This window comes from Tenrec ecaudatus, chromosome 4 (assembly GCF_050624435.1).
Source record: "Tenrec ecaudatus isolate mTenEca1 chromosome 4, mTenEca1.hap1, whole genome shotgun sequence".
Classification (NCBI taxonomy): Eukaryota; Metazoa; Chordata; class Mammalia; order Afrosoricida; family Tenrecidae; genus Tenrec; species Tenrec ecaudatus.
In genome coordinates, this window is record NC_134533.1 from 92,045,420 (window position 1) to 92,071,422 (window position 26,003).

The 26,003-nt window shown below is 49.9% G+C and overlaps 1 protein-coding gene across 3 annotated transcripts in view; it reads left to right on the forward strand.

Moving 5' to 3' along the window:
* The window catches only part of AMOTL1 (angiomotin like 1), a 98,393-nt gene that overhangs the window by 42,663 nt on the left and 29,727 nt on the right, over nt 1-26,003 (forward strand). For all 3 annotated transcript variants that reach the window (XM_075546470.1, XM_075546471.1, XM_075546472.1), the window contains 3 exons: nt 208-499; nt 6,781-6,925; nt 8,497-8,586. In XM_075546470.1, the coding sequence (XP_075402585.1) occupies nt 208-499; nt 6,781-6,925; nt 8,497-8,586 (527 nt within the window). The remainder of the gene's footprint in view (nt 1-207; nt 500-6,780; nt 6,926-8,496; nt 8,587-26,003) is intronic.

Here is a 26,003-nt window from a genome sequence, read left to right on the forward strand (position 1 = left end):
GTTTACCCCTCTCTCTCCTTCTAGATTGCTGTGTCCTCAGTATCTAGGCCACCGGAGGTCCTGTGGCAAGAATGATGGAACCCAGTGGACTCAGCCTCGCATTTGAAAGTGCATGGGGGGGTCTCTGACAGTGCACACGCTGTGGGGGCCTCCCGGCTTGCAGCAGCCTCCCTGCTGTGCAAGTAATGGCCTTCCTTTCCCTTACAGCCGCCCGTGCCAGCTTCCTTTCCCGTCAACAGTGCAGCAGCACAGCCCAATGTCCTCCCAGACCTCCTCCATCAGTGGCCCGCTGCACTCCGTCTCCTTACCGCTTCCCCTCCCCATGACGCTGGCAGCCCCCCAGCCGCCGCCTGCCGCCTCCCCCAGCCAGCAACTAGGCCCGGATGCATTTGCCATTGTGGAGCGAGCCCAGCAGATGGTAGAGATCCTGACGGAGGAGAACCGGGTGCTTCACCAGGAACTTCAGGGTTACTATGACAATGCTGACAAGCTCCACAAGGTGTGTATGGGCTTTCTGGGAGGAACAAAATCTTGACCTGCTCATAGAGTCTTGGTTCATTGACCTGCTCGCCAGCACTTAACTCAAAAACTCAAAACCAAACTCACTACCAATGAGTTCATTCTGACTCACAGTGACCGTACAGGGCAGAGTAGAGAAGCCCCTGTGGGTGTCCGTGACCATGACTCTTTACGGGAGTTGAAAGCCCTCGTCTTTCTCCTGAGGATCGACTAGTGCGTTGAACTGTTACCCTTACAGTTCGCAACCCAACTTATAACCCGTTACACAACCAGGGCTCAGCACTTAACTCGTTTTAACGCTGAACTAGGCCCCTTTTAAGCCAGACAAAAGTGAATCCCACATGGTGCCAGGCAGCGGAGAGCACTGTGTACGCAGAGTCCTGCAGGTGCACTGTGAAGGGGCCATGTAGATACGGTGGAGGGGTATTGACCTTGACCTAAGATTTGCACCTCTGGATGAGTGTGGTGGGTCCCTTTGTGGAACATGAGTAACAGAGAGCGATTAAGACAGGTGAGTTTCCCCCTTAAATGTGGGAGTCTCTGATCGCACCCTGATGGTTGCCTTGTTTGTTTCCTTGGCTGATCTCTGCAAAAGCAGCATGGCCTCGCCACTGCTCTTCTTGGGCTTGTAATTTATCAGATGGGGGAGATGCAGGGCAACTCAGCCCGTATATCCCACCAAGGGGATGTGAGAATGTAGGAATCCTAGTTAATCCCAGGCTTCTGTAGTCAGGCAGGACTTATCTCCCTTTGCGAAAGCCTGCGTGGCCTGGGGCAGAACTAGGCACCTGGACAGTCCCTGTGCCAGCCTTTGTTCTGGGGGCTTTGGGCTGAGAATCAAATGAAGTCCAGGACCACCCAGCACAAGCCAAGTCCCACCGGCGTCTGGATCCAGATGGAGTGGGGTGGTAAAAGCACCCACCTGTCAAGGGACAGGAGAGCTGCAGGGCCTTCTTGTGTCCTTTCCAGTGCATGTGTGGTAGTCGGTGCTCTTGCAAGGGACTGTCCAGGTGCTTAGCTCTGCCCCAGGCCATGCAGGCTTTCGTAAAGGGAGATAAGTCCTGCCTGACTACAGAAGCCTGGGATTAACTAGGATTCTTATGACGATGCACGTGCCCGGCTGGTACCCACAAAGTGTTCAGCTTCGAGTGCTGATCTTGTAGGCATGGAAGTGGGGTCTCTTCTAGGTGCACGCTTGCCTGCGGCTACAGCTCCCTGTGGCAGCTTCTTGCTAGGTCTGGTCTGAAAACCCGGGAGGGCAACTCCACCCTTAATGGGGAACAGGGAAGCTCTCTGGCGGGTGTGCGGGAGTTATGCAGACCCAGCGGAGGCCAGAGTTGCATGCTGGTCACTCTCAGGTGCATATTGTGATTGACTTCGTAGTGAATGTATGCTTTTGATCGATAGGCTGCACACACAGATCTTGCTTGATTTTGATGCATGTTTCTCATTTGCAAAATGACCTAACATCTCTTTTCTCTGCAGAGAGGATAATTCTTAAAATCTGTGACAAAAAAATTATTTTGATGACTATTAAGAGAAAAGAAAGGGAAAAAACAGAAGGCATTTCCCTTACAGGACCCAAAATATCTTCAGCTCCATGACTGATCAATGGTTTTATAGATAGTGCATTTCATTGGCCTGTCCTGTGTTGCACTAGACTTGTCACCCGAGAGACTCAGATGTTGGCAGATCCACGTTTCCTAACCTTTGCAAGGTCTTTAGCTGCTCTAAGGATCGAGACATGGAATAGCAACATGCAAGATCTGGTGGGACATTTTGTGGCTTGCATTGTTCCCCAACTCCTCCTCATTGTAGCACTTCTCCTTCCCTTGGCCTCCTTGCTTGTGTGTCTCTTGGCAGCCGCTGAAGCCGCAGAGCTCAGGTCAGGCCATCAGCTGGGCTGACTGCTTGGCTTTCCGTTGACAATCGCTGCTGGTGCCCCTGGCATGGAGTTGGCCCCTGCTTTGGGTGGACTCCCTGTACTCTGTGGGGATGGGATTATTCCATGCCAACACTATTGTCTCCTCTGAGATCGTCGCAGTATTGGAAGCATGTGGGCTCTTGCAGAGATTCATTGTAAGGGCAGAGCCCAAAATAGATGAATTCTTAATTGCAGAGCTTAGCCTGTGTATACGGTGCCAGGAACACAGCCGAAAGGCACGAATAATTCAGACTGTCAAAGCCCAGCCCAGCTACGAAGACCCTGTTTCCAAAGAGGCAGCAGGTAGCGATTATCCCAGTTAGTTTGGGAGTGGTGGGTGGGCTCCCCCAGAGAGAGCTGCTGCTCTCCATTATTTCCTTCTGCTTATCCAATCTTGCATCTCCCCCCGCACCCCCCCCCCCCAGTTTCCCTAAGACACAGGAAATGGGGAGGATCTCCACCAGGAGCAGACGGGGCCTGTTGGCTTTTGAAGCCATCAGGGCACAGATGGGCATCTGAAGGGAAGGAGCTAAGCCGCTAAGGCCCCCCAGACTGTGATTGGGCAGTTGGTAGCTCAGGCCACAGACCTGTCTCTGGTCCTGTGAGCCCCAGAGCTGTGTCCATGGTGAGATGGAGAGGGGGAAAGCCCCCTTTGACAGCTCGGGACGGTTGAGATGTTCTCTGAATCCGTCTATACTCGTTGGCTTTACGGCCAGAGCGCCAGTGGGAGCTGAGCAGGGCTCTCGCCTGTGCTCACAGTTCTGTTTCTGGGACAGGGTCCTGAGCCATGGTCAGCTCAGCGGCAGAGGGTTTACTGATGGATGGCCTGGCGGGGGGCTTCCTGACACCTGGGCTTGGCAGGGTGGGAGCTGGCAGAGCAAACCCCATATTCTCTGCATGCTGTCGTACATGAGGTCTGAACCAGACTGGCTGTTTCTGTATCAAAGCCATGCTGTCCAGCCTTCCTGTCGTTTCTCATGGCCATCATGGGTACCGACTGTGTTTGAGGCACAGGGGTACAGAGAAGAACGCTTAGGTCTTGCTCAGAAAGAGAATGTGATCCAGAATCATAGAGCATTAGACCTAACGTTCTTCAGAGCTCTCCATGCCCGGAATCCTGGCCTCATGGTCCTGAAAGGAGGTCATTCCGTTTCTGCTTGATTACTTCCAGAGAGGAGAGGCTCACTCCCTAGTAGGTTCTACTCCATGTCTGGAGATTGTAGTTAGCAAATCGTGCCTCCGAGTGAATCAGCTTGCCTCTCTTTGTCCTTGCTCAGCTCCAATGAGGCTTTTGAGAAGAAAGTGATACCAAAGGAGCCTTCATCACCTCGGGTTCACCCCGTTGGCCGAAGCCAGGCAGGAAGCTCAGTACTCCCAGGCCTCCCCACTGACCTCTCCTCAGATTGTATCAGTCTTGGCTCCACTGTAAGCCCTGGGGACCGTGACCACATTTTCTGGCCAGCTTTATGGTTCTGACTTCCTGGCTCGTGTGAGCCCACTTGTTTATGCAATGTCTCTCACGGGTTCCCCTGCCCCAGAACTGAAGCTGCCCCTCCTTGGCCCGCTAATCCTCTGTTGAACTCCCTAAGTGGTCTACACTCCAGGACTCCATCTCTCATCTGAACACTGGTGACCCCCGCCGCGCATCTCCGACTACTGACTTTCTGGAAATCTCTGCCGAGAGGCTCAGCAGGCTCCTCAGGCTCGCCATCTGAAACACCAGATTGTTTCGTTCTGTTTTCCTTATCGTTGCTGTTGTTTTGGTTAGCTATTACTACCCAGTCTTCTACGCTTTGAATGTCTAAAATATCTTTGATTTCTTTCTCCCTGGCCACCCAGACCCAGTCCCCAGCACCTATTGGTTTTGCTCTTCAGTGCCCTTTCAGGGGTCCTACTTCATATTCAGGAGCCCTGGTGGCAAGGCTGGCGGTTCAAAGCCACCAACCCTGCATGGGAGAGGAGGCTTGCTACTCTAAAGATTTACAGCCTCGGAAACCCACGGGGGGCAGTTCTGGTCTGAGTTGAATTGACTGAGTTGAATTGATCGTATGAGCTGAATTGACTCCGTGGCAGTAAGTCTGAAGTTCATGTTCATGTCTCTGTCATGAAACTACTTAACTTTAGGATCTTACTTGGTCTTCCCTCTCCTCCCTACTCTCTGACAATGCCACCCCCCCCCCACCGCCCTGTGCCAGGTTAGTGGTTGTTTTTAATTTATCATTGTGATTTAAGTGAAAGTATACAGACCAAATTGGTTTTTCATGCCATATTGTAGTGGTATTCCTATCAAAACCCAGGTGACCGTGTTGACAGTCTACTGCTAAGCATCACCTTTCCCTGGAGGCCTTTGCCTCTCAGCCTAATGGTTTAACTTTGGGCCCCGGCTCCTGCTGCTTCTGCCTCACTCTCGTCCTCTGGACCACATACTTTTATGGCTTTGGGATTTGGCTCATATTACAGCTTCTGCCTAGAATATTCTTTGGCTTTGTAACTTTTCTTTCTCTTGCCTGGAAAATTTCTCTCCATCCTTTAAGGTTTGTTTTTCTAAAATGTCACTTTCTCCAAAAAAATTTTTTTTCTTTTGAAAGAAACCTGTTCCCGTGTCTGCAGGATTACTTTACCCATGGCCATCGTGCACCCACACGCCTCATTTAGAGAGCATGTGTGTCGGCCAGCTCTCGAGGCTGAGCTCCCAAAGGCCAGAAATGGCCTTATTTCTAAACCCTCAGTGCCCAAAATAGCTTGTGGCACATGTAGTTGTTGTTCAGTACCATTGGATCAGCCCCGACTCATGGTCACCCTGTGTACAGCATTGCCCAGTCCTGCAACATCTGCACGATCCTGGTGATGTATGTTCAAGCCTGTGGCTGCAGCCACTGTCAGTCCACTGTTCAGTGTGCAATAGGCATCTGTCAGGCTGTCTGCCATTTATAGGGGGAACCTCAGGAGAACTTTCCCATCGGACCACTTAGGGTTCAGAAAGCAAGTGCCCACGTCTTGGTAACACCTCTTCTGCGAGGGAACGGAAAGAGTGGCGCAGATCTCTTGATGCCCTGTCAACTCTGATCCACCTCACCATGGATCCAGACACGCTCCACCCAGTCTCCTGCATTGGTGGTGTGTACAAAACAAATGTGGGCTGTGATCTCTAGTTCAGAAAGCACATGGAGACCCCCTGCTGGAAATGCTATTGCTACTTGTGACAGATGTGTCTATGCCATGGGTTAAAGGCTCCTGGTCATCCTTCTCCATGTAGTGGAATAGAAGGGGAGGGGGAAGATTCCATCATGGATTTACCAGTTCTTGCATACAAAAAGCTTCCTGTGGAGTGCTTGTTTATAGCCAAGCACACACTCATCCGCTCTTTAGCAGGATCGGTTCATAGATAGTGGGTTAAAAGCAGCAGGCGATGAAGCCTCTCTTCAGGTGGGTTTTTTGTGTCCTCTGCTGCCCCACAGGGTTGCTTTGAGTTGTCATCGATTCGATGGCAGTGAATTTGGTTTGTTTCTTTTATTGTTAATTACCTTCTAGGGATTAGTAGGCAGACGTGAAAATTTGGAGTCTGGGCGTTGGTTTCTAGCTGTAGCTCATTAGTTCTGGTCTAATGTTTCCTTGTGATCACCAGGAACGATGATGATCATCCTGTTGCCATACACAATAGGGTAGTTTAAGCTCTGTTACATTCATCCTGCCAAGTATTTGTACAGAGGGAGGTGTGCAAGGCAACGTGAGACCACTTGGCCAAATGGTTAGTTTGTTATTTACAGGATTCTCTGGTAGCTCTTAGAGGTGCCTTGGTGGCTTAGAGGATAACTCATCGATAACTGATAACTACAAGGTCAGCAGTTCAGAATCGCCAGGACGAGACCCTCTCCTCCTGTGGTGATTTACAGCTGCAGAAACGTGAGGGCAGTTCTCTTCTGGCCGATAGGCTCCCTGTGAGTCAGAGTCAACTCAGTGGCAATGAGTGGATTTTTAAACTTTTTCGGTATGACAGTTCTTGAGTCAGAATTAACTCATCAACAGTGGGTATGGAGGCCTTAAGGTCCGAGGTAGCACAGTTTGTGCTCAACTACCAACCTGTAGGATGATGGTGTGCACCCGCCCGAGGGTGCCCTTGGCCAAAGCTGGTGATGTGCTTCCACAGCAGACACGCAACGAGGCACTGCTCATTTATCACTCGCGGGTGGGAATCAACTCGACAGCGTTGGGTTGCAGTGAAAGAAGGGGGGAAGTGGATTGAACGATTTGGTAGGGCTGAAATTTGGGGTGCGACACTGGGGGCATCCAGCACGGACATTAACAGTCCCACTTTAATGCCGAGTTCTTTCTTCCAGTTTGAAAAAGAACTGCAGAGGATTTCGGAAGCGTATGAGAGTCTGGTCAAATCTAGCACCAAGCGAGAGTCTCTGGACAAGGCGATGAGGAACAAACTGGAAGGCGAGATTAGAAGGCTTCACGATTTCAACAGAGACCTCCGAGGTGAGGCGCATCTGCCAGGCTCCCTCCCTGAACGACCCTGGGGGCCAGCAGCCTGGTTTTGGGGCCAGCTTACATTGCTGCGGACGCTGCTCTGTTCGATAGCCTTGCAGACTCCGTCGGCGCCTCAAAGAGAGGAGGGGTTCCTTTCTGTCATGCAACTTGCAGAACCGTGTTCGAAATGACACCTGCGTATGTGAGTGAACATGGGAGGGAGGACATCAAAAGACCACTGGATGCTGCCTGACGATCCCTTCCCCGTCAGGGGACTCGTTTGGTGGTCTTCGTGGAAACACTTGGTAGGAACGCCGCAGAGGACAGAAACAGGTTTCTCCTTCAAAGAGAAGCAGATGGACCCAAAACCCATCAGTAGAGAATAGGACATCCCCGCACAGAAGAGTCACAGGAAGGGATGAGTCCGCCAGGGCAAAGTATAGCACCGATGCGACACCCAATATTGCTCTGGTTCTTTGAGACTTCCTCGCCCACCACCCACCCCTGCGATCATGACCCCAGTCCTGCCTTTCACTGCGGGCTACACCAGTGTATGTACCCTGGTATGGAAAAGAGCTCACGACATATGGAATCCGGGTCAGATAAACCCATCAGGAACTGAAATGGGAGTAGCGATATCGGGAGGGTAGTGGGAAGGAGGAACCAATTGCAATGATGGTCACATAATCCACCCCTCACCCCCAAGGGCACAAACAACAGAAAGGTGGGCAAAGGGAGACAGTGGCTGTTATAAGATGTGAAAACAAGAATAATCAAGGGATCACGAGGGGGCGGGGGAGGGAGGGGAAAAAGCTGATACCAAGGGCTCAAATGGAAAGTAAATGTTTAGAAAATGATGATGGCGACAGAGGTACAAATGCTTGGAACAACTGATGTGTGGATTGTTATGAGAGCTGTAAGAGCCCCCAGTAAAATGACTTAAATAAATAAAATGGACCGATGCCCCCATGTTAGAAGCCCAGCTGTGCCCCGGAAGCCAGAGGGTGCCCGCTGCAGCGTGCGGGTGACTTAATCCATTCCATTTCACCGCACTTCCCATCAGTCTCGCCATTATCCAATCGCCTTGCACTTTCATGTCATCAGTGGACTGGCAGTGCCCGTTGGCTAGATCCTCCCTCCTCTGTAGTTATAAACCTCTGGGGTAGTTAGTTCATGGCTCTTTTTAGTTATTGTTTTGGTCCTGAAAATATGGGTAGCTAAAATACAGGGTTGGTGGTTGAGGCCAAGAAGACAAACCACTTTGCCAAGACTACAGATGGGTGCTGTTGCTGGCCTGGCTGGCAGCGACAGGCTTCTCCCAGGACAGGTCCCTGGCTGCCCGGGAGCCTGTGCATCAGCACGCGCCTGCAGAAAGACCCCGTGAGGTTTCTGAAGACTGACCTGGCCTGAGGGCCTTGCTCCTCTCTCAGAACCCTTCAGGGTGGACTCTGCCTGGGCATCTCTTCCTCCCAGCTCCAGGCACAAACTTCCTACCGGCTCCAGGCACCATTTCGTCCCTCGGCTCGATAATGATTTACGTGCCCACAGTTTCCTTTTAACCCACTCCTATCTATCTGCAGACCGACTGGAGACCGCCAATCGGCAGCTGTCCAGCAGGGAGTACGATGGACATGAAGACAAAGCCACAGAGGGACACTATGCTTCCCAGAGTGAGTCTCCACTGTCATTTGTCCTAAACTGGGGGCTCGAGGGGAAAAGAAATGGCAATCCTTTTAAGATCGGGTTTTATGCTCTTTGCTTTTTGGTTGTTTGCATGTTTGTTTGTTTGTTTGTTTGTTTGTTTGTTTGTTTGGTTGGTTGGTTGGTTGGTTGGTTGGTTGGCAATCGTCCTTTTGGCTTGGGCCGCAAAGCCGAGGCCGTGGAGTATGTTATGTCACTGATGTGTGCACTGCCCTTCCTATCTGTCGGATTCCGGTCTGTCGGTGGCGTAGTGAGTGGTTGCTCATGGGGCTGCTGACAGCAAGGTCAGCAGTTGACCCTCGTAGGCACCCAAGGGAGAAAGATGAGGCGGCGTGCTCCCATAAAGGTACACGGCCCCGGACACTCTGCAGCAGCAGTTCTACCCTGTCCGGAGAGTTGCAGGAGTCAGAATCGGCTGGTGGCAGTGGGCGTTTCTGACCTCTAGTTTCTGTCCGTCTATAATACATGCCCTCCAAGGGAAAGCCGCAGGACAGTGCTTCCGAGCACTCACGAGTTTACAGCCGTCCCGACCCTGTTGGTCAGCTGAGATGGGAAGGAGGCTGGTGGCAGGATTTGGCTTTCTTGGCGTCTTTGGTACTTGCGTAGATTGAGCTCATTTAGGCACGTTCCAGGCTGAATACCCCTTGCCGGTGTGCTCTGTCTACACGATCACTGTGTACACCTACTGGAGTGTCCTCAATCATGATCTCCTTTCCAAAATCATTGAGCCCATTTATGCCAGTCCTTTCTCTGCCTGTAGATTCACGCGGAGACGGTCCCATTATCTCGCCAGTGACAAATGATGGCATCAGACGGGTTTGAGGAAGCCATTGGTCAAGGCTGGAATTTCTGTGGCTTCGTGGCACATGGCATAAATGTCTATGATATTATTAGTCAGCTGCTTAAAACTTGGATGCCTTTCTGGTGCACAAATGTTGACCACATTGTAAGTGCTCATGCGCTAAAGACAGTTTTAACATGAGAGGGTCTTGTATGCTGGCACTAGCTGTCTTCCCATGATGGTGGCATGCTAATGCCAACACAGCCCTACATCATAAAGGTTCCAGAATAATGGATAAAGTTTCTAATCCTGATACTGGCGGGTTGGGTAACACCATCGGTTCTTAAATGTTTAGGCCTGCTGCTCTTTTTTCAGGAAATAATACAACACTCTGCGCCCCTCCACCCCACCCCGGTAATTTAAAACTTTTGTACTGTAGCCTGTTGTCCAGGATAAAGTATAGGTCACTGCATTTGCTGCTCTCTCAGTAAAGATTTACGTTTTGGAAGCCCTGAGGGGCAGTCTGCCAGGCAGAATCGACTCCATGGTAGTGAGTTTGGTTTGGGTTGGACCGTTGAAGCGCCCCCAAAGGGTACATCATCCATTTGGGAACCACCGATGTAAGGCCCTCTGCTTCCCTGTGTGCACTCGTGCAAGTTTCTACTGACTTGTCTCGGCACCCTGTAAAAGCTCCCTAATGACAACGAGGTCTCGTGCCCCAGATGCCTCCGTACGATCGCAGTCCGTGAATGGGTCAGAGCTACCGATTCACATCCAGAGATCTGTCGGCCCCTTGAATCACTCCCTTTTCTAACAGAATGCATCTCCTCTTAGGGGTACAGTCGATTTGTCACCCCAGACAAACTTTTGTTCAGAAAATGAAGGATTTGGACACCTTCATTCTGGATGCTAGCATGCCTCAGTGGAGTAAGTGCCTTTGCGACAGTTACATCAATGGTGTCCGTTCGATCCTCCTCCTCCTTGCCAAGAGATGTCGTCGTATCACGTAGTTCAAGTCACAGTGGAACGCCAATTGCTTCCGGCCTCCAACCCAGACAGATATTGACAGCGTAACCGAGTTTCATGTTGTGTGAGCTCAAAAATGTTCCCGCAGACTCTCTCACCTCGGGCTCAAAGCTAGAACTTGAGTTGGGCAAAGAAGTCTTTCCTGCTTTGCAGAGAAGGATTTAGCCTGCATTATGGGCTAGTGTACAACACTGTTTAATTGCCAGAGGGTTCGGAGGGAGTTTGTCTTTCCTGACAGGGGGCGGGGGGTGGCAAATAAATTTGGGAGCCTCTGGTCTAAATGGTGTTGAATCCAGGTGGGGCATTTGGATCAGCTTTGCCAACGGTGATGGCTACTAGTCTTTCCACACCTGATTTAAGCCCTGATTCTTTTCCCTTCATCATATTTGGATTTTCTTGTAGTCCTCTTTGAAGCACACAGACTGGTGTGCTGCTGCCATGTGGACTTAGTTGATGCTCACTCAGATGGCCGCCTGTTTACATACAAGCCTTGAAGACCCCACACGCTATTCCAGTTGATAGCCGGGCACCATCCTCGTTTCTCACCACACTCTGCAGTGATCTTAGAAGCTCTGTTACCACAATGCATTTCAAATCCCCTGTTAATCAGAATTATAACTATTGCCCACTCAGAAGACCTTTCTTCCCAGACGAGTTTTGTCCAGGTCTGGTGCTTGGCCAAGAGAAAGGCAAGCCAGCTCTTCCTCTTGGTGCTGGTTTCTTTGCGTAACGCATACCAGAAGCTGAGGCCAAGTGGTAGAGGCCCAATAACCTCCCGGGCCCAGTAGGGTGTAGGAAATAATGGAGTTGGTTTTTCACTAAGTGCTCATGTGGAAGCTACATGTACTGGTTCAAAACACCCAAGCAACTCCTTCAGTACAAGAGCCGAGTGGCATGTAGAAATTCTTCCTGTTCAATTCTGAAATCTCCTGCTGCCCAAAGTAGCTTCCTTTTAAAGACTAAATGAGCACGTTCCTTACGTTTGGGCCTGGTGAAGGTCTTGGCAGATTGCCTGGGTAGTTACTCACCTCTTCCTATTAACCAGATTTATCTTTCTTAAAAATCGCGTGCAGTTGAGTGCTTAGAAGTTTGATGTCTGTGAGGACTTTTTTTTTTTTTTTTGCCTTCTCACCTGATGGTGGTGTCGCATTCTCTTTGGAGGAATTTAGAGTTGCTTATCTATTTTCTGTTTTTGCTTGTTTGTTTTTCTCCATGTCTTTTGCAAGGTACAGAGTCGTGGTCTCGAAGCCAGCTTGTTCCTGCAAAGGTAGCTTCTTGCCATTCCTCTTGGGGCTGATTGTGTGAAGCTGGGGCTTCCTTGTCCTGCAGTTGCTCCTCATCTCCCTCTTCCATTTGCTTGTGGTCACACGCACATCACATTGCAGGAAGGTCCCAGTCAGCAAAGCCTGTGCCCCAGGGAATGGTGCTCCTCCTCCTTTGCTGTGTCTCTCAGAAAGAGGAACTTTGTAGCCATTTTTTCCAAAGATTGATAACCCTGAAGAATTCCCACCAGTGGTAGGCCAGAAAACCACAGATAAAATTGTTGATGTGGGGGAAATAGATTGGAAGATAGGAAATTTCATTTGGCAGAGGCTTTTAAGTAGATGTGGCAGGTCCTTGTGATGTTCTTGGATGGCTGGGAACCTAATTAGCGCTGCATGCTAACAGTCAGTCCCCAAACAGAACCAAGTTGGGTTTGAAGGATGGAAGAGAGCTCATCTCCACCCCTCTGGGTCATCCTAGACACCCCCATCTCAGCAAATCTGGTTACAGTATTTTATTGGGGTCGTTACAGCTCATAACAATCCATATATCAGTTGCATCAAGCACATTTGTACATATGTTGCCATCATCATTTCCAAAACATTTTCTTTCTCCTCGAGCCCTTGGTATCAGCTCCTCTTTTTTCCCCTCCCTCCCCTACCCGCCCACCCTGGTGAACCCTTGATAATTTATAAAATATTTTTATTTTCATATTTTACACCATCCACCTACTTAAGTAGATCTGCCTCCCAAAGGGCATCCCTGTTTAAGGGAAAAATATTTCTTGGGCATTCAGTGATTCATATAAAGTAACATATTGATGCCTAGTAGGTGTAAGTGAGTCAGCGCTAAATGAATTTGGTTTCTCTTAAAATTCTCATGGGTTTAAAATATGACTGAAAACAATATGTGGGAACATGCCATTTTAAAAATAACAATCGTTTGCCGTTTGCAGCATACGTTGTAGTCATCGCTTTACCCCTGGATCTTATTTTAAGCATCTTGGTCTTAAAATAGAACCTGGAAGAGACTAAAGTACCTTCATCAAAGAAAGTCTCTTCTTGTTTTTCATCTTCTCCGCCTGGTCTTTGGACGTTGAAACGGGCAGTGGAAGGTACAGTGGCGTTGACCGTCATTCTGCCCGTGGCTGATTCTCCATTGGGTTGTTTGCACCCAATATGGCAGAGTTCTGTCAGGCTCTATTAGGAAGGACCGTGGCGGTGGTTGTCTGGTGCCGCCAGGTCAGTTCTACGCATGGCAACCCCTTGTACAGCAGCAGGAAACCCTGCTCACGACTGTGACGGCTGAGCTCAGGCACGCAGCCGCTGTGTCGATCCAGCGCGGTGGGTACCTTCCTCTTTTCCCCTGCCCTCTGCTTTGCCAAGCATGCCGTCCTTCTCCGGGGACTGGCTCCCCTGACAACATGCCCGAGGAACCTGAGAGGAAGTCTCACCATCGCTGCTTCGAAGGAGCGCTCTGGCTGCACGTCACCCGAGACAGAGTTGTTTATAGGTTTTCAGAGATGGCCGCACTGCCTTTGTGCTGACTTGCAGCTCAGCGTTTCCTGACTCCTCTCCCAGCGCTTACTTTACATTCTGTGATCATCCTTTATTTGTTTGCATGTCCCTGACTAGATGGGAGAGGTACAACCATTCTGTACCAGTACCCTACTCCCACCCAAACACCTTGAGTCTTTAAATAGCACTAAAAATGCTCATGGCAAATGTGATAGGTAGGTGGATTGTGGGATTAATTGAAGGGTGGAGATATAAATGGCTTGGCAAGCCTCGCCTTTCTCGTCTCTTGCTCTTTGATGACCGGACCAGTGTGAGGCAGCCTTAGCCAGTTCTCTGCCTCAACTTGGGAGCTATACTACCTGTGGGACCCCCAACCCATGGACTGTGTCGCTGTAGTTTGAGGTTCCTTCCGCCACACCATGCTACATACATCTCTTGAGCTGGGACTGTGGGACCCTGTCATCTGGCTGACTGCTGGTGACTGCCTTGCTGTTTGATGCCTGTGGCCAGATAGCCTGAATTGCTCTACATAGGACTCAGCTGTCTGCTTCCTTGACTTGCACCCCGCTACCCTCAAGACTTGAAGGACTGCCAGTGTATTAGCTCTCTCACAGAAATGAGTTGCACTGAGCCATTTGTACTGCCTATAGACTAATTAGTTGTTTATTTCTTATGTTGTATACATCTATCTATCTATCTAAATACATATGTATATATGTATGTATGTATATATAATCATAAGTGTCCTGGTTTTGTTTCTCTAGAAAACCCCGTCTAACAAGTAAAAAAATAAATTAAAAAACTAAAATGTTTCATAGAGAGAAGGGTGGGGTGGGGGTGGGGAGCAGAGTAGGATAAAATCTTACTAACAACAGGCTTGAAATTCTTGTGCACCATCAGCCTAATGGAAATGTCCGTGTGGTTTCATTCACTGTGTCCCAATCTTGTTGGGAGATACCTGAGAATTGCTTGTTCTCAGTCATTTCAAGACATTCAAAATAAAACCTCACCCTCACTGCCATCGGGTTCATGCTGACCCACAGTGACCCGCTAGAACCAGAAGCCCTGTGGGTTCCGAGCTGTCACTCGTCATTTAGTTGACCTCATTTGTCTCACCCTAAGGAGTTGCTCCTTAGAGTGGACCCCCATATTTAGTAGGTCTGTGCGCTTGTTAAAGTCACAGCTCTGGTCGACAGGAGTGTAAGCAAGAAGCCTTGGCTCCATTGCTACCTCTTCTAATCCCTGTTCTGTCACTACCGTGCTCATTAACCTGAAGTCACGTGCTTAGTATTCCTGCACCTCCACGCTGTAAAGGAACTGAGAAATAAACCTGAGTCAGCTCACAGAGCTCTGAGGAATAACACCCACCCCCACCCCAGCCCCCCGAAACAAACAAACAAACAGAAACCTCACTGCCACTGAGTTCATTCCAACCTAGGGATACCCCCCTGCCAAACAACAAAACAAACTCACTGCCCCTGAGTTGATTCTGACCTGTCGGTGGCGCAAATGGCCCTGCGTTATGGGGCCGAAATAGCACCCAGAGCATCCCGACGGCCCCCAGGAACGTAACGGCTGCACCTGCACTGCAGTCCGGAGCCTTCTTCTTGTGCGGTTCCTTCTCCTGCCCCGCAAGGTCATCGCCGTTGGCTCTGAGAATGTCTCGGGAGTTGGTGTTTTTAACTCTGAGAAGAATCCTGGGTCATAACTGGAATTAATTATTGTACTAGAAGCCCTATTTGGTTGTAAATTATTTAGCCCAGAACTGTGGCTTAATAATAATGTTTTTCAGGTCTCCTCACATGAGCTCTGACTACTGGAAGTAGTAATCAGCGTGTCTAACTTCACCACCACTCTTTCAATGGGAGCCAGTTACAATAAAGGCTCTGTTTGATAATCCAGTATCTCCTCTTCAGGTTATTGAAAGAAAAAGTTGGTTTTTCTTAGTTAATAGCATATTGAGTTGAGTTAGGATCTAAAAAGATTTTTCTCAAACTATTTGTGAAAGTTAAACGTTTTTTGATATCAACAAAAAGTAAGAAGACAATAATGAGTAATTGTATAAATGCAGTGTCGTTTCTTACTATTAGTTTAGAAATTCCTTTTGGTTTCTGAATTCTAGTCAGAGCGTACAGCTTTACCTGAATGGAATCAGAGAGCTTTGAGGACACAAATGGTTTTAAGGCCGGGAAGTTTGGTTCTAGACCATAACAGATAAGCTTGCGTCTGCTCGTAATTTTCTTTTTGCTTACAGAAAGACAGTGGCTTGGTCTAAGGAAAAGAAGGGAAAGACCTGTTCAAAGTAAGCTGTAAAAATGACAGTAAGTCTAAAAAAAAAATGCCAGTAAGAGTAGTTGAAGAAGTTAAAGGAAGAGAGAAAATGTAGTTGCAGGCAAAATATTTCTTCACTTCTTTCCCCAGATGTAACAAATTCCCCAGTATAAACTTCTATCTTTGAGTCAAACTTTGTATTAAGCTATATCCTCCTTTCAAAGGGGCCATTTAAAAAATCAAAATTGTATATGTACATATACATGGATACATATTTATACATATATGTTTATTAAGGTATTATTCACATACAGTAAATTCATATAATTTAGTGTCTCTTGTTATTAGGTGCTGTCCAACTCATGGTGACCCGAAGCATGATAGACATTCATCTACAGCAACTGGTCCTCCTTGATCATGTGTCCAAAGTACCTGAGCCAGGTCTCATCATCTTTGATTCTAAGGAGCACCTGGCTGGACTTGTTCGAAGACATATTTGTTTGCTCTTCTGGCCATCTGTGGTCTATTTAGAAGCCTTCACCAGCACCGGAACTCAGATGCATCAGTTCCTGCATCAGTTCCTCTTTGGTCTTCCTTTTTACTGCCCCACTTTCCCATGCAAATGAGGCGATTGGAAATGCCCTGGCTTGGATCAGGTGGATCTTAGCCCTTTGCTATCCATCACCTTAAAGGCCTCTCCTTGTTTTGCCACAGATTTACCCGGTGCAACGCATCATTTGATTCCGTAACTGGTTTCCATGAGTGTTGATTGTGGATCCAAGTAAGATGAATTCCTGGACAGCTTCGATACTCATGGTGTTGCGCGTGCGTGGTCCAGTTGTGAGGATTGTTCTCCTGTATGCTGAGGTCCCATCCATTTTGGTGTCCATTTTGCTGACTTGTCACCACCACCTCATTCAGGATCTAGAACTTGTGGAGCTTGTGTGTATCCCTTGGTTGCCTCTGCCCACATGAATTGCCCTCCCGCCCCCGCTCCCTGCCATCTGCCTCTGCTCGCCACCCAGCACCTAATGCCCGGGGCCTTTTGTGTTGTCTCCAGACGTCAGGTTGTTTTCTGCACAGGAGCCAAATCATCTAGTAGGATTTGGGTTGTCAAACAGAGTAAGAGAGACTCTTCTTTGAAAAATTTTATTTAGGGAATTGTTGAGAACTTACAGTAAAACAATTTCCGTTTGTCTTGCGATAGCTTCTGTAGTAGGAGCAGAGGGAAACCAATAGGCTTCGGTTCTGCAGTGATTACAGAGCGTGTATGTCTTCCCGCGTGGCCTGACTCATTCACGAATGTGTGCACAGTCAGAACCCATGCACCTCTATTTATGCAGCTTAATCAGGCCATCGGCTTCTTGGTGATCGTGTTGCTATAGAAGTAACAGTGCATTTTTATTTCAAGCAAAGTTTTTCGAAAGTTGAACAATGTGCGGGGGTACCCCCCAAAACACAGAATTTTTTTCAAAGCTACATATTTAATTTTTTTTTTTACAAAACAACCTTATCACCTTCAAAGTACTCTCCATTACACTTCATACATTTGTCAAATCTGTGCTTCCGTTCTTGGAAACACTTCAAACTCATCTGGATGGTTGACAGCACCTCGTTTTTTTTCCCTCTCCTCTTCGATGTCGTCAAATCACTGTCCTTTCATGCCTCCCTTCAGTCGCAAAAACAAAAAGAAGTCACACCGAGCGAGGTGAGGTGAGTAAGGGGCGTGGGGAAAGAGAGGCATGCTGATTTTTGCCAAAAATGGGTGCATCTAGATGGCAGCGTGAGCGGTGCATTGTCGTGGTGGCAAAACCAGTCCCCCGTCTGCCACAAATCAGGCCTTTTTGTCACACACTCTTACGCTGTCTCTTCAGAACCTCTACATAGAAAGCTTGAGTAACAGTCTGACCTGGTGGTATGAACTCCAAAGGCACTGTGAATTGGCATTTTCAGAACGAGGTTCGTCATCAATCGACGTGTGACCTTTTTTGAAACGAGAAAACCCCTTGTACACTTGCGCTTTTCCGACAGCGCTGCCATTGTAAACTGTGTCCTACATCACAACAGTTTCTGCGGATTTTTTCCCGAGCAGGAAACAAAATTTCACAACTGCACGCCGTTCTCTTCAATCAGCCGTCACAAGAAAACAAAGTTTGAGCAAAACTACTTTTATGAAAAAATTCACTGTGGCCAGAGAGAACCTGCCCCGGGGACATTCTGGGTGCACTAACTCAGAGCGAGCTGCTAGGTGCTCGCCTAGCGGGAAAAATGCCTACTATGACAGGTCCACCCAAAGTAACTTTTTCCCTTTTTTTTGGGGGGGGGGGTGTGCACCCTTGTACAATTGGAAGCTGAGCTGAATGAATGGGTATATAGTCAGTCAAGTAAATTTACAAGCTACATATGTTAATACAATTAGGTAAACGAAAAGACTGAGCTATATCTAAAAGCATAAGTATACTAGCTATCATTAAAATACAATATGAAAAATAGCTAGATTCAAGAAAATAAATTACATTTAAGATAACTGTTGTGGGTGTTCAAATACATAACTTAGCAGTTTACACCTGAGATCTTTACTTTGAGTGCTATAAACTCCGTGGGGGACCTGGACATTAAGGAGCAATCGATACAGTAACGAATACATAGATTAAGGCCAAAATATAGTATTTTCCTCAATAGAAAGCTTTATGCTTTCTAGTTTCCATGTGATCAATGTTGAAATGATCTGTCGGATCATTTTAAAACTTTATTTGAAAGACCGAGTTCAAATTGATTAACAATGCATCCTTCTTCAATTAGCTTTTGCCTAAACTTGCCATCTCTCTTCACATACTAGGCACTTCTGCTCTCCTAGGCCCCAACAGTCTTAGGAAGGGAGCTGGCTTAGACACACTGGCACTGAGGGTACAGCCCGTCGGGAAGGATGGAATAGACAGGCACCAACCAGTGTGCCTGGACACCAAGGTGGACTTTGACAAGCATTCTTAAGACCAATGCCAACTCTTCCCCTCTCCTGGACGAGGTGTGCTTCTGAGAGCTAGAAAGATCTGCTTTGTTGAAGGAATTCAAAAAGAATGCGTTCTTTAGGAACGGCGTGGCTTTTAAGGTGGCGGTGGTGGTGTGTGCTACTTAACCACAGTGCCACCAGGGCTGCCTGGCCTTTAGAGTAAACCTGGAGAATGGAGTAAGGTTTTAGAATAATTTTCCTATTCTTCTATTGTTGTTGGACACCGTCAAGTCCGTTTCCGCTCATAGTGGCCCCCCAGGGGAGGGTGGCACTGCCCCGCCGGGTTTCCTGGGGCCTAATCTTTTCTGAGCTATTAATTTTGGCCTTGTGGTGCTGTGGGCACATGCTGGGCTGCCGGCTGAAAGGTCAGTGCTTCAAGCCCACCAGCCTCTGTGGAGAAAAATTAGACCAGGCATCCTCAGACTACGGCCCGTGGGCCACATGGACATTTATCCGGCCCGCTGGGCGTTTTTGCCCCATTTGTTTTTTTTACTTCAAAATAAGATGTATGCATAGGAATTTGTTCATAGCTTTTTTTAAAAACTATAATCTGGCCCTCCAACGGGTCTGAGGGGCGGTGAACTAGCCCCTGTTTAAAAAGTTTGAGGACCCCTGTATTAGACAGCCCTCTTCCAGCCTTGGAAAGCTCATGACGCCGTTCCGCCCTGCTCCGTGGGTCGCTCTGAGTCAGAATCAGCTCAACAGTAATGAATGGACTTCGGAAGCAGGTCACTTCTCGGAACCGCTAGTGGGTCAAGCTGGCAACTTTCCAGAAGCAGCGGAAGCACCACCAGCGCTAGCACCATGTTACGCAAAAGGGAACCATTCTATGTTCCTTTTGCACTTTAGTAACCAAGTTTGAATAGACACTCCCATCTTTGCCTCGCTTCCCCAAATGGATTCCCTCGCCAAAAGATTCCTCGTCCTGAATTTTCACAACAGCTGCTTGTGCCAATTTCTATTTCTGTTCGGGTGTCTGAACCAATGGCTTTCCAATTCAAAACGTGTTCAAAGGGAAGCTTACTTGGAAACACAAAAGGGGTGAAGACATTTCTGGTTGTGTCAGGGGCCTAGAAACACCCCTTCCCCCCCCCCACCCCTACTTCTTGAACTGTGCACAGCCCCCCCCCTCCGCCCCCCTGCCTTCTCTTCTCCAGGGCTCTGCAGAAGCAGACCGTGATTCCCCTGAACTCCTGTACCTAAGTGTGTCATCTCGGCCATTTGTGGAAAGCACAAACTGGGCCCATTGCCCCGTTTGTTAATGGCTCTTCTTGGGCCCAGGGCAGCCCGCACTGTAAGTTAGGAACCATGCAAAGCTGAGGATCCTGTTCTGAACCTCAGAGCTTCTTTACCCGAGAGATTTCCCAGTTCAACACCCACACCGTCAACTGTGGGGTCCCCGTGTGCATCTTAGCCCTTTCCCCTTCCCGAGTTACTGACCGTTACTCTGTCGTGTTGTTTGCGTCAAATGAGTCTCCTGGGCATGTAAGCCGTGCTCTGTTCAGGTCATCTTTGGGGGTGGGGGTATTTCTCTGGTTTCATCAGTCTGACCCTCAAAAAGAGGTGAAGGCAGGTGTGAAGAGTGGGACCCCCTGAGTGTGGCCTGTCGCTGAGGAAGAAGGAACACCCTAAAACGTCATCCTGGTGGTGGAGTAAATGAGCTACCTTGCTCTTGTTTTCCACTCCCACGACCCCAGAAAAGAAGTAATGACCTTTGCGTCCACATGCCCTTCCCATGGGTCTGACCCTTCGATTACTCCACGGACTGTGGCTGACCCTTGAAGCAGAGCCCTGCCAACATCGCTTCAGTCTTGGGAAGTGGCCAGCACCAAGGGCCTCGGGACAGACGCGGGCTGGAGGAAGACGGTGTGGCACAGGAGAAGTTGGACAGCTTTTTCCAAAGGGGGAGACATTTCTGGTCACTAGGATTGCCACCCTGAGTATTAGCCAGGCATCTGTCTAAAGTGTTACCAAGCGACCTGGTTCCTTTTTTATGCAGAGACGAGAGGTGTGAAGAAAGAAGATGAAATGTCTTCGTGATCTTTTTGGTTCAGAAAAAGGAGGTTCTCTGAGCTGGCTTAAACCAATCACCACCACCACTACTCCCCTCCCCCCTCCAAAAAAACAAAAGAAGCTCTTGATTTTCATAGTGTGACCCTTAAAGACGGATTAGATTTGCCTCACAAGATTTCCAAGGCCTTGGGAGTGGCAATATCATGAGGGTGGGGGTAGGGAAGGGGGAACCCATCACGAAGTTGGATATATGGCCACCATTACCATGCCCCGAAGGGGACGAATAACAGACATGTGGGTGAAGGGAGAAACGGACAGTGTAAGATACGATATAATAACAATATATAATTTATTAAGGATTCACAAGGGTGAGAGAGTAGGGGAGGGAGGGGGAAAAAGGAGCTTATACCAAGAACTCAAGTAGAAAATATTTTGGAAATGTTGATAGCAACCTGTGTACAAATAAGCTTGATACAATCGCTGTTTGGAATGTTATAAGAGCCCCCAGTAAAATGATTGCGGGGGGAAAGAAAAAGGTTTCCAAGGCCATAATCATTTCGGAAGCAGACTAGCCCCATCTTGCTCCCACAGGCTGGTGGGTTCGAACTACCAAACTTTCGGTTAGCTGTGGAAGTGACTGCCCTCCAGCGCTCCGTAGCCTCAAAATAAAGAACTCTTAACTTCGGTGTACAGCGTGTACAAGGAGCCCCATGGGCAAAATTTTCCAGGGCGAGGAGCCAGGTCTGGTAAATCTGTGAGGCCCAAGGCAGTGTCCGAATCCCTGGTCTACTTGTCCATATTGGCCTTTTCCATCCCCTGCCTTGAATGGGATGGCCGCCGTGCCTGTGTCCATTTGCTTAATTCTTCATGCTCTTCAAATTGGCTTTCTGCTTCTTCCCAGCACATGTTGCGGTCGAATCACACAGCCAGGACCCAGGTCAACATCCCCGCCGCAGGGGCATCGCCTCTCAGGTTCCCACTTACGCACTCCCGCGTGAGAGAACCCGGGTGCCCTGGCTCAGGTCAGGTGCTCTTTGCAGTTTGACAAGAGTGGGGGCTAAGAGGAGATGGACAAGACTGCTTGTCAGAGCCTATCCCTGGGGGTGGAGCCCAGCTCTTTGAAATCAGTTATTGGCTAGGCAGATACCAGGAAAGTTGCCCGCTTCACGGAGAAATCCATGTCAGGACGTCCTTGCCTCTTGTAGGCCTCTCCCCGTGAGCCTCCTGTGTTAGGGAGGGAGCCTGCACTGTGGAGTGGCCTGGTGCTGCTCTCCTCGGCCTTCCTACCAAGCCCAGCCTCTGTCTGCACCCACCTCTCCTATATCCAACCCAGAGACTGAGCTTCTAAATCCGTCCTGTCTATCACAAGGAGACTTGCGCCATTAGCATTTCGGAGAAGGTCTCCGGGACGGTGCCCGCTACTCTTATCACCACGGCCCCAAGTCAGCAAGACCTTCCCTGAGATGTGCCAGGGAGGTACGTGACCTTCTAGATGACCAAATGCCCAAATGGGCGGGTTGTGCCTCGCTGTGTGGGCACGTGGGGTTTGAGCTTGAACAGATGAGGCGTTCGGAAGGGCACGCGGAACCCCAGAGTGCTCGCCTTTCCCAGGACAGCTGAAGGAACTAAGGAGGCTGGGCCCCTCTTGCCACTCCCCAGGCATTGCAGTGGAACGGTCACTCCTCCGTCAAGCTCTGTCAGGCTCAGGGAAACCCCCCTGAAAGGCCAATTTCATCAAGAGGGTCTAAGAAAACCAACTCCCATTTGAACACGGCCAGGTCTCAGCTTGCACTTCTTGTGAGCACCAGCCGTCGTTGGCCCGCTGACTGAAAAAAAGTGCAGCAGAAACCACCTTGGCGGACACCTCACGCACCCCCACACCACCCCTCCCCGCCCCCAACGCCCTCGGGATGGGGCTTACAGGGGTGGCCGTCCTGCTGTTTCACCTGCGATGGTGCTTCGTTCCCAAATAGAAACCACAGGAGCGGTTTCAATTGACCGTCCACTTTGGACCTGCAGAAGGTGACGATGGAAAGGGGACATCTCGTAATTCTTGGGCCCAGCTGCCGTTTCCATCCACTTCTGCTCAAGCAAGGAGACTTGCCTGCTGGGTCGAGGCACAAGAGGGGCTGCCGCTTGAACCTGGTACATGTGTCACCACTCACCTTGCTTCAGTGCGCTCAGCCGTCCGAGTGACTGTTGTGAGCGTCAAGTGAGGTTTTGCTGGGAGGCTCTGGGCACTGCAGTGCCTGGCCCACGGTAACCCCGCAGTAGGAGCGGGTGCTAGCCCATGCTGTGACTTACCAAGTCTCTCTGGTGTGCCAAGCTCCGTGGTCCTGCAAGGCCCAGCGTGTTGGTTCCCTGGGAGGAGGTTGAGTCCCGGAGTGGTGAAGTCACAGCCCAAGATGAGGGGCGTGTGAAGGTGCCAGCAACCAACAAGGTCAGGCTGACCCTACAGCCCAGGCCGTGGCTGTGGTTTCCAGAGGAAACACCATGCCAGCAGCTAGCCCTCTGTAAGTGGCCCAGAGCCAGCGGGTAAACACAGCGCTCCGCTCTACTCGGCTCAGGGTAATTCATCGCCGCTGAGTAAACACCACTCTGGGCAAGAACTCCCTTCCGTCAACTTGCCTGTTCTAGGAATTCTCCGTGTACACATCGGAACCCAACCAAAATGTCTGCGTGAGTTTGGTTTTTCTTCGGACCCCGTGGGGCTGAGTTAATGGAAAACTGCAGGAACCTTCTAGGCGGTCGTTTGACCTGTTGGGCTCTTCTTGACAGCTCACAGGATGCGTTTCCACGATAGTTCTGACATACTCGGCATCCCCAGGGACTCGGCCCTTCAGTGTCTCCAGGGAGTGAGGGAGACAGCCACTCTACTCGTAGCCCTCCTCCTCAAGTGGAGCCTCAATCACATGCCCGCTCTGGGATCTCCCGGCACCCTGTGCCAGCAAGCATCTTTAGAGCAAGCAACTTGTCCCATCGCTTTTGCCACCGCCCCATCAAATGGTGAGCAGACGCATCCCGGTCCCCTGGAGTCCCCAGGACTCAGAAGTGTGACTCCACAGCAACGAGTTGTGTTGTTCTTGTAGACACCTGTCGTCGCTGAACTTTCCACAATGGCTGAACGGCAACGACCCCCTGTTGTCGTAGCTGACCTTTCTGGGACCTTTTGAATTAGGTCCCTCCCTTTACAGGTGAGGAAATCGGGGCGCAAAGAGGTTACCTTACTTCCAGTGTCACAAAACCACAAGCAGGCAGTCCAATGTCAGAGACGTGCTTTGTACCTGGCCCCTGTGATGCCTCTGCATGTTAGGTGCTCAGTTAGCGTGTGCTTGTGGAGACACCCGGGGAGGTGCAACCATGGCGTTTTAAGGAGCACGGTATCCCTGTGACAGCCTGAAACAAGGGGCCCTTGTGTACGTGTTGTTTATATTATTCTGTGGGCTGTGCTTGGGAAATGATAGGTAGAGAATGCAAGTCCAGGCGGAACCTTTGCTGAGCGTCAAGTCTGTGGGCAAGTTACATAGAGTCTCGTTTTCTTGAACTGCAAAATAGAAAGGACAGTGGTGCCCGCCTCAAGAACACGTAAGGATTTAGGGGGATGATACAGGTAAGGAGCTGAGCTTCCTGGAAACCAAACCCACCGCCAGACAGTCGGTTCCCTCTCACAGCTACCCTAGAGGACTGAGGGCCCCTCGGGGTCCCCAAGACTGTAAGTCTCGACAAAAGCAGCCAGCCTCGTCTTTCTTCCTCCCCTGGATGGTCTACAGCCCAGTGTCTGACCCGGCGGGCTCCCTAGAACACAGCACTTGAGTTCTGTTCAGTATGAAATTGCGTTCAGTTCCTGGAATACAGTATTTGTTCAACACCTATGAGCACGTCCGTTATCCTTGTCGCTACAATCGCAGGTGTTTTGGTCAATAACTTTGTTGTTGACAGCCGTGCACCCTCCCCGTGGACAGAGAGTTCTAAGCCAGCGTGAGCGTGTGCTAAGTGACACGGACACTTCAGGGCACCAAACTTGGGACAGCAAAAATTTGGGGACCCATGGATTTCAGATCCTGCAAAGGTTCAAGGGCCAAGGGGACCTGTCACCGGAGAACAAAGTCTTCTGGGCAGTACCAAGGAACGCTGTGTTGTGGTTCGCTTGGCATTTGGTTTGGCACACACTAGAGACTTATTCAGTCAGCCAGCCAGCCCTCTTCACTGAGCCGGGTTCTGTTCTGGATCCAGGGGATCGGGAATGACCCGAACAGGCCACATTGCTGGACGTTCATCTCCTCTTTGTTAGACATCATCTTCATCCCAGCAGCGGCTCTCAACCAGGGATGTCAGGGTTTCATGACTGTCACACAGGGGAAGGAACTGGGGCTCCCAGACTTGAAATGCCGTGCCCGGGGCCTCATAACTGGAAAGTGGTGAGGCTAGGTTTTCATCAAGGTCTTTTGGGCTGCTACGGCCCATCCTTTAATCACAGTGTGAGCTGGGCAAAGAATCGTGTGGTGTGTGTGTGTGTGTGTGTGTGTGTGTGTGTGTGTGTGTCTAGGGTTAGTGGGGGTGGCATTTGTGCATCTAGAGCCCCATCTAATTACTTGTCATGGAGGCACAGCGAGTATTCTGAGCATAAATTTGCACAGCGCGAGAAGCTCTGCACGTGGCTTCTAGTCAAGGTGAGTTGGTCATTTTACCGCTTGTGAATGGAGCTGTCCTCCGATGCCCTAACAAAGGAACAACCACCCTCTGCGCTGGTCCATGAGCAGGTAGAAGCTAAGGCATTTCAGTGCGTGGATCACAGGTACACCTGCCGGGTAACCCCTGGGGGGTCCTTCAGAACCTGGACAAGACCAGTGGGCACCACGTCCATTGTGATGCTCCCTGGGGGCTCGTACAGAAAGGAAGGCAGGCTGTGGTCCACTCAGAACTGTGCCTGGGGGGCCCAGAGCCAGGGGGCTGCCAGTGACCCATTTGCTTAGACCTCTTGCATGCCTCCGCTCCATGCTTTGGGAAGGGAGTTTCCATGGCAGATGAGAAATAGCCACTGCAAAGAAAAAGGGAAAGAGTTGGAGTATGAAGAACCCCAAAGTCATGCACAGCCCGGGTGTGGATCCTGGGGGCCCCATTGTCAGGAAGCCCCATTGTTTCTAAGACTCACAGCCACTGCTTAGCTTTCTCAATCCTTTCATCCAGCCTGCGGCTCAGAAGCTGCCCCACTGTCCTCTGGTCCCCCCAGCACAGCAGCAGAGTGCAGGGCAGTGGCTGCACGTGGGAAGGACTCTAGGGAGGAGCAGTCAGGACACCGGATTCTGGCCCGGGCTCTGTCCAGCTGGCACAGAGCCACAGGCAGGTGCTTTTGTGCCTCTGAGCCCTCCTTACCTCACACACAAAGGGAAGGGGGCGGAGCTGGACATCTCCCAAGGTCCCTCCCAGCCTTTCAAGAGGGCGTTTTGTGATCGGATCTTGGCAGTCTTCACGCGTCCTGACCAGCATGCCCTGGCTGCCGAGCCA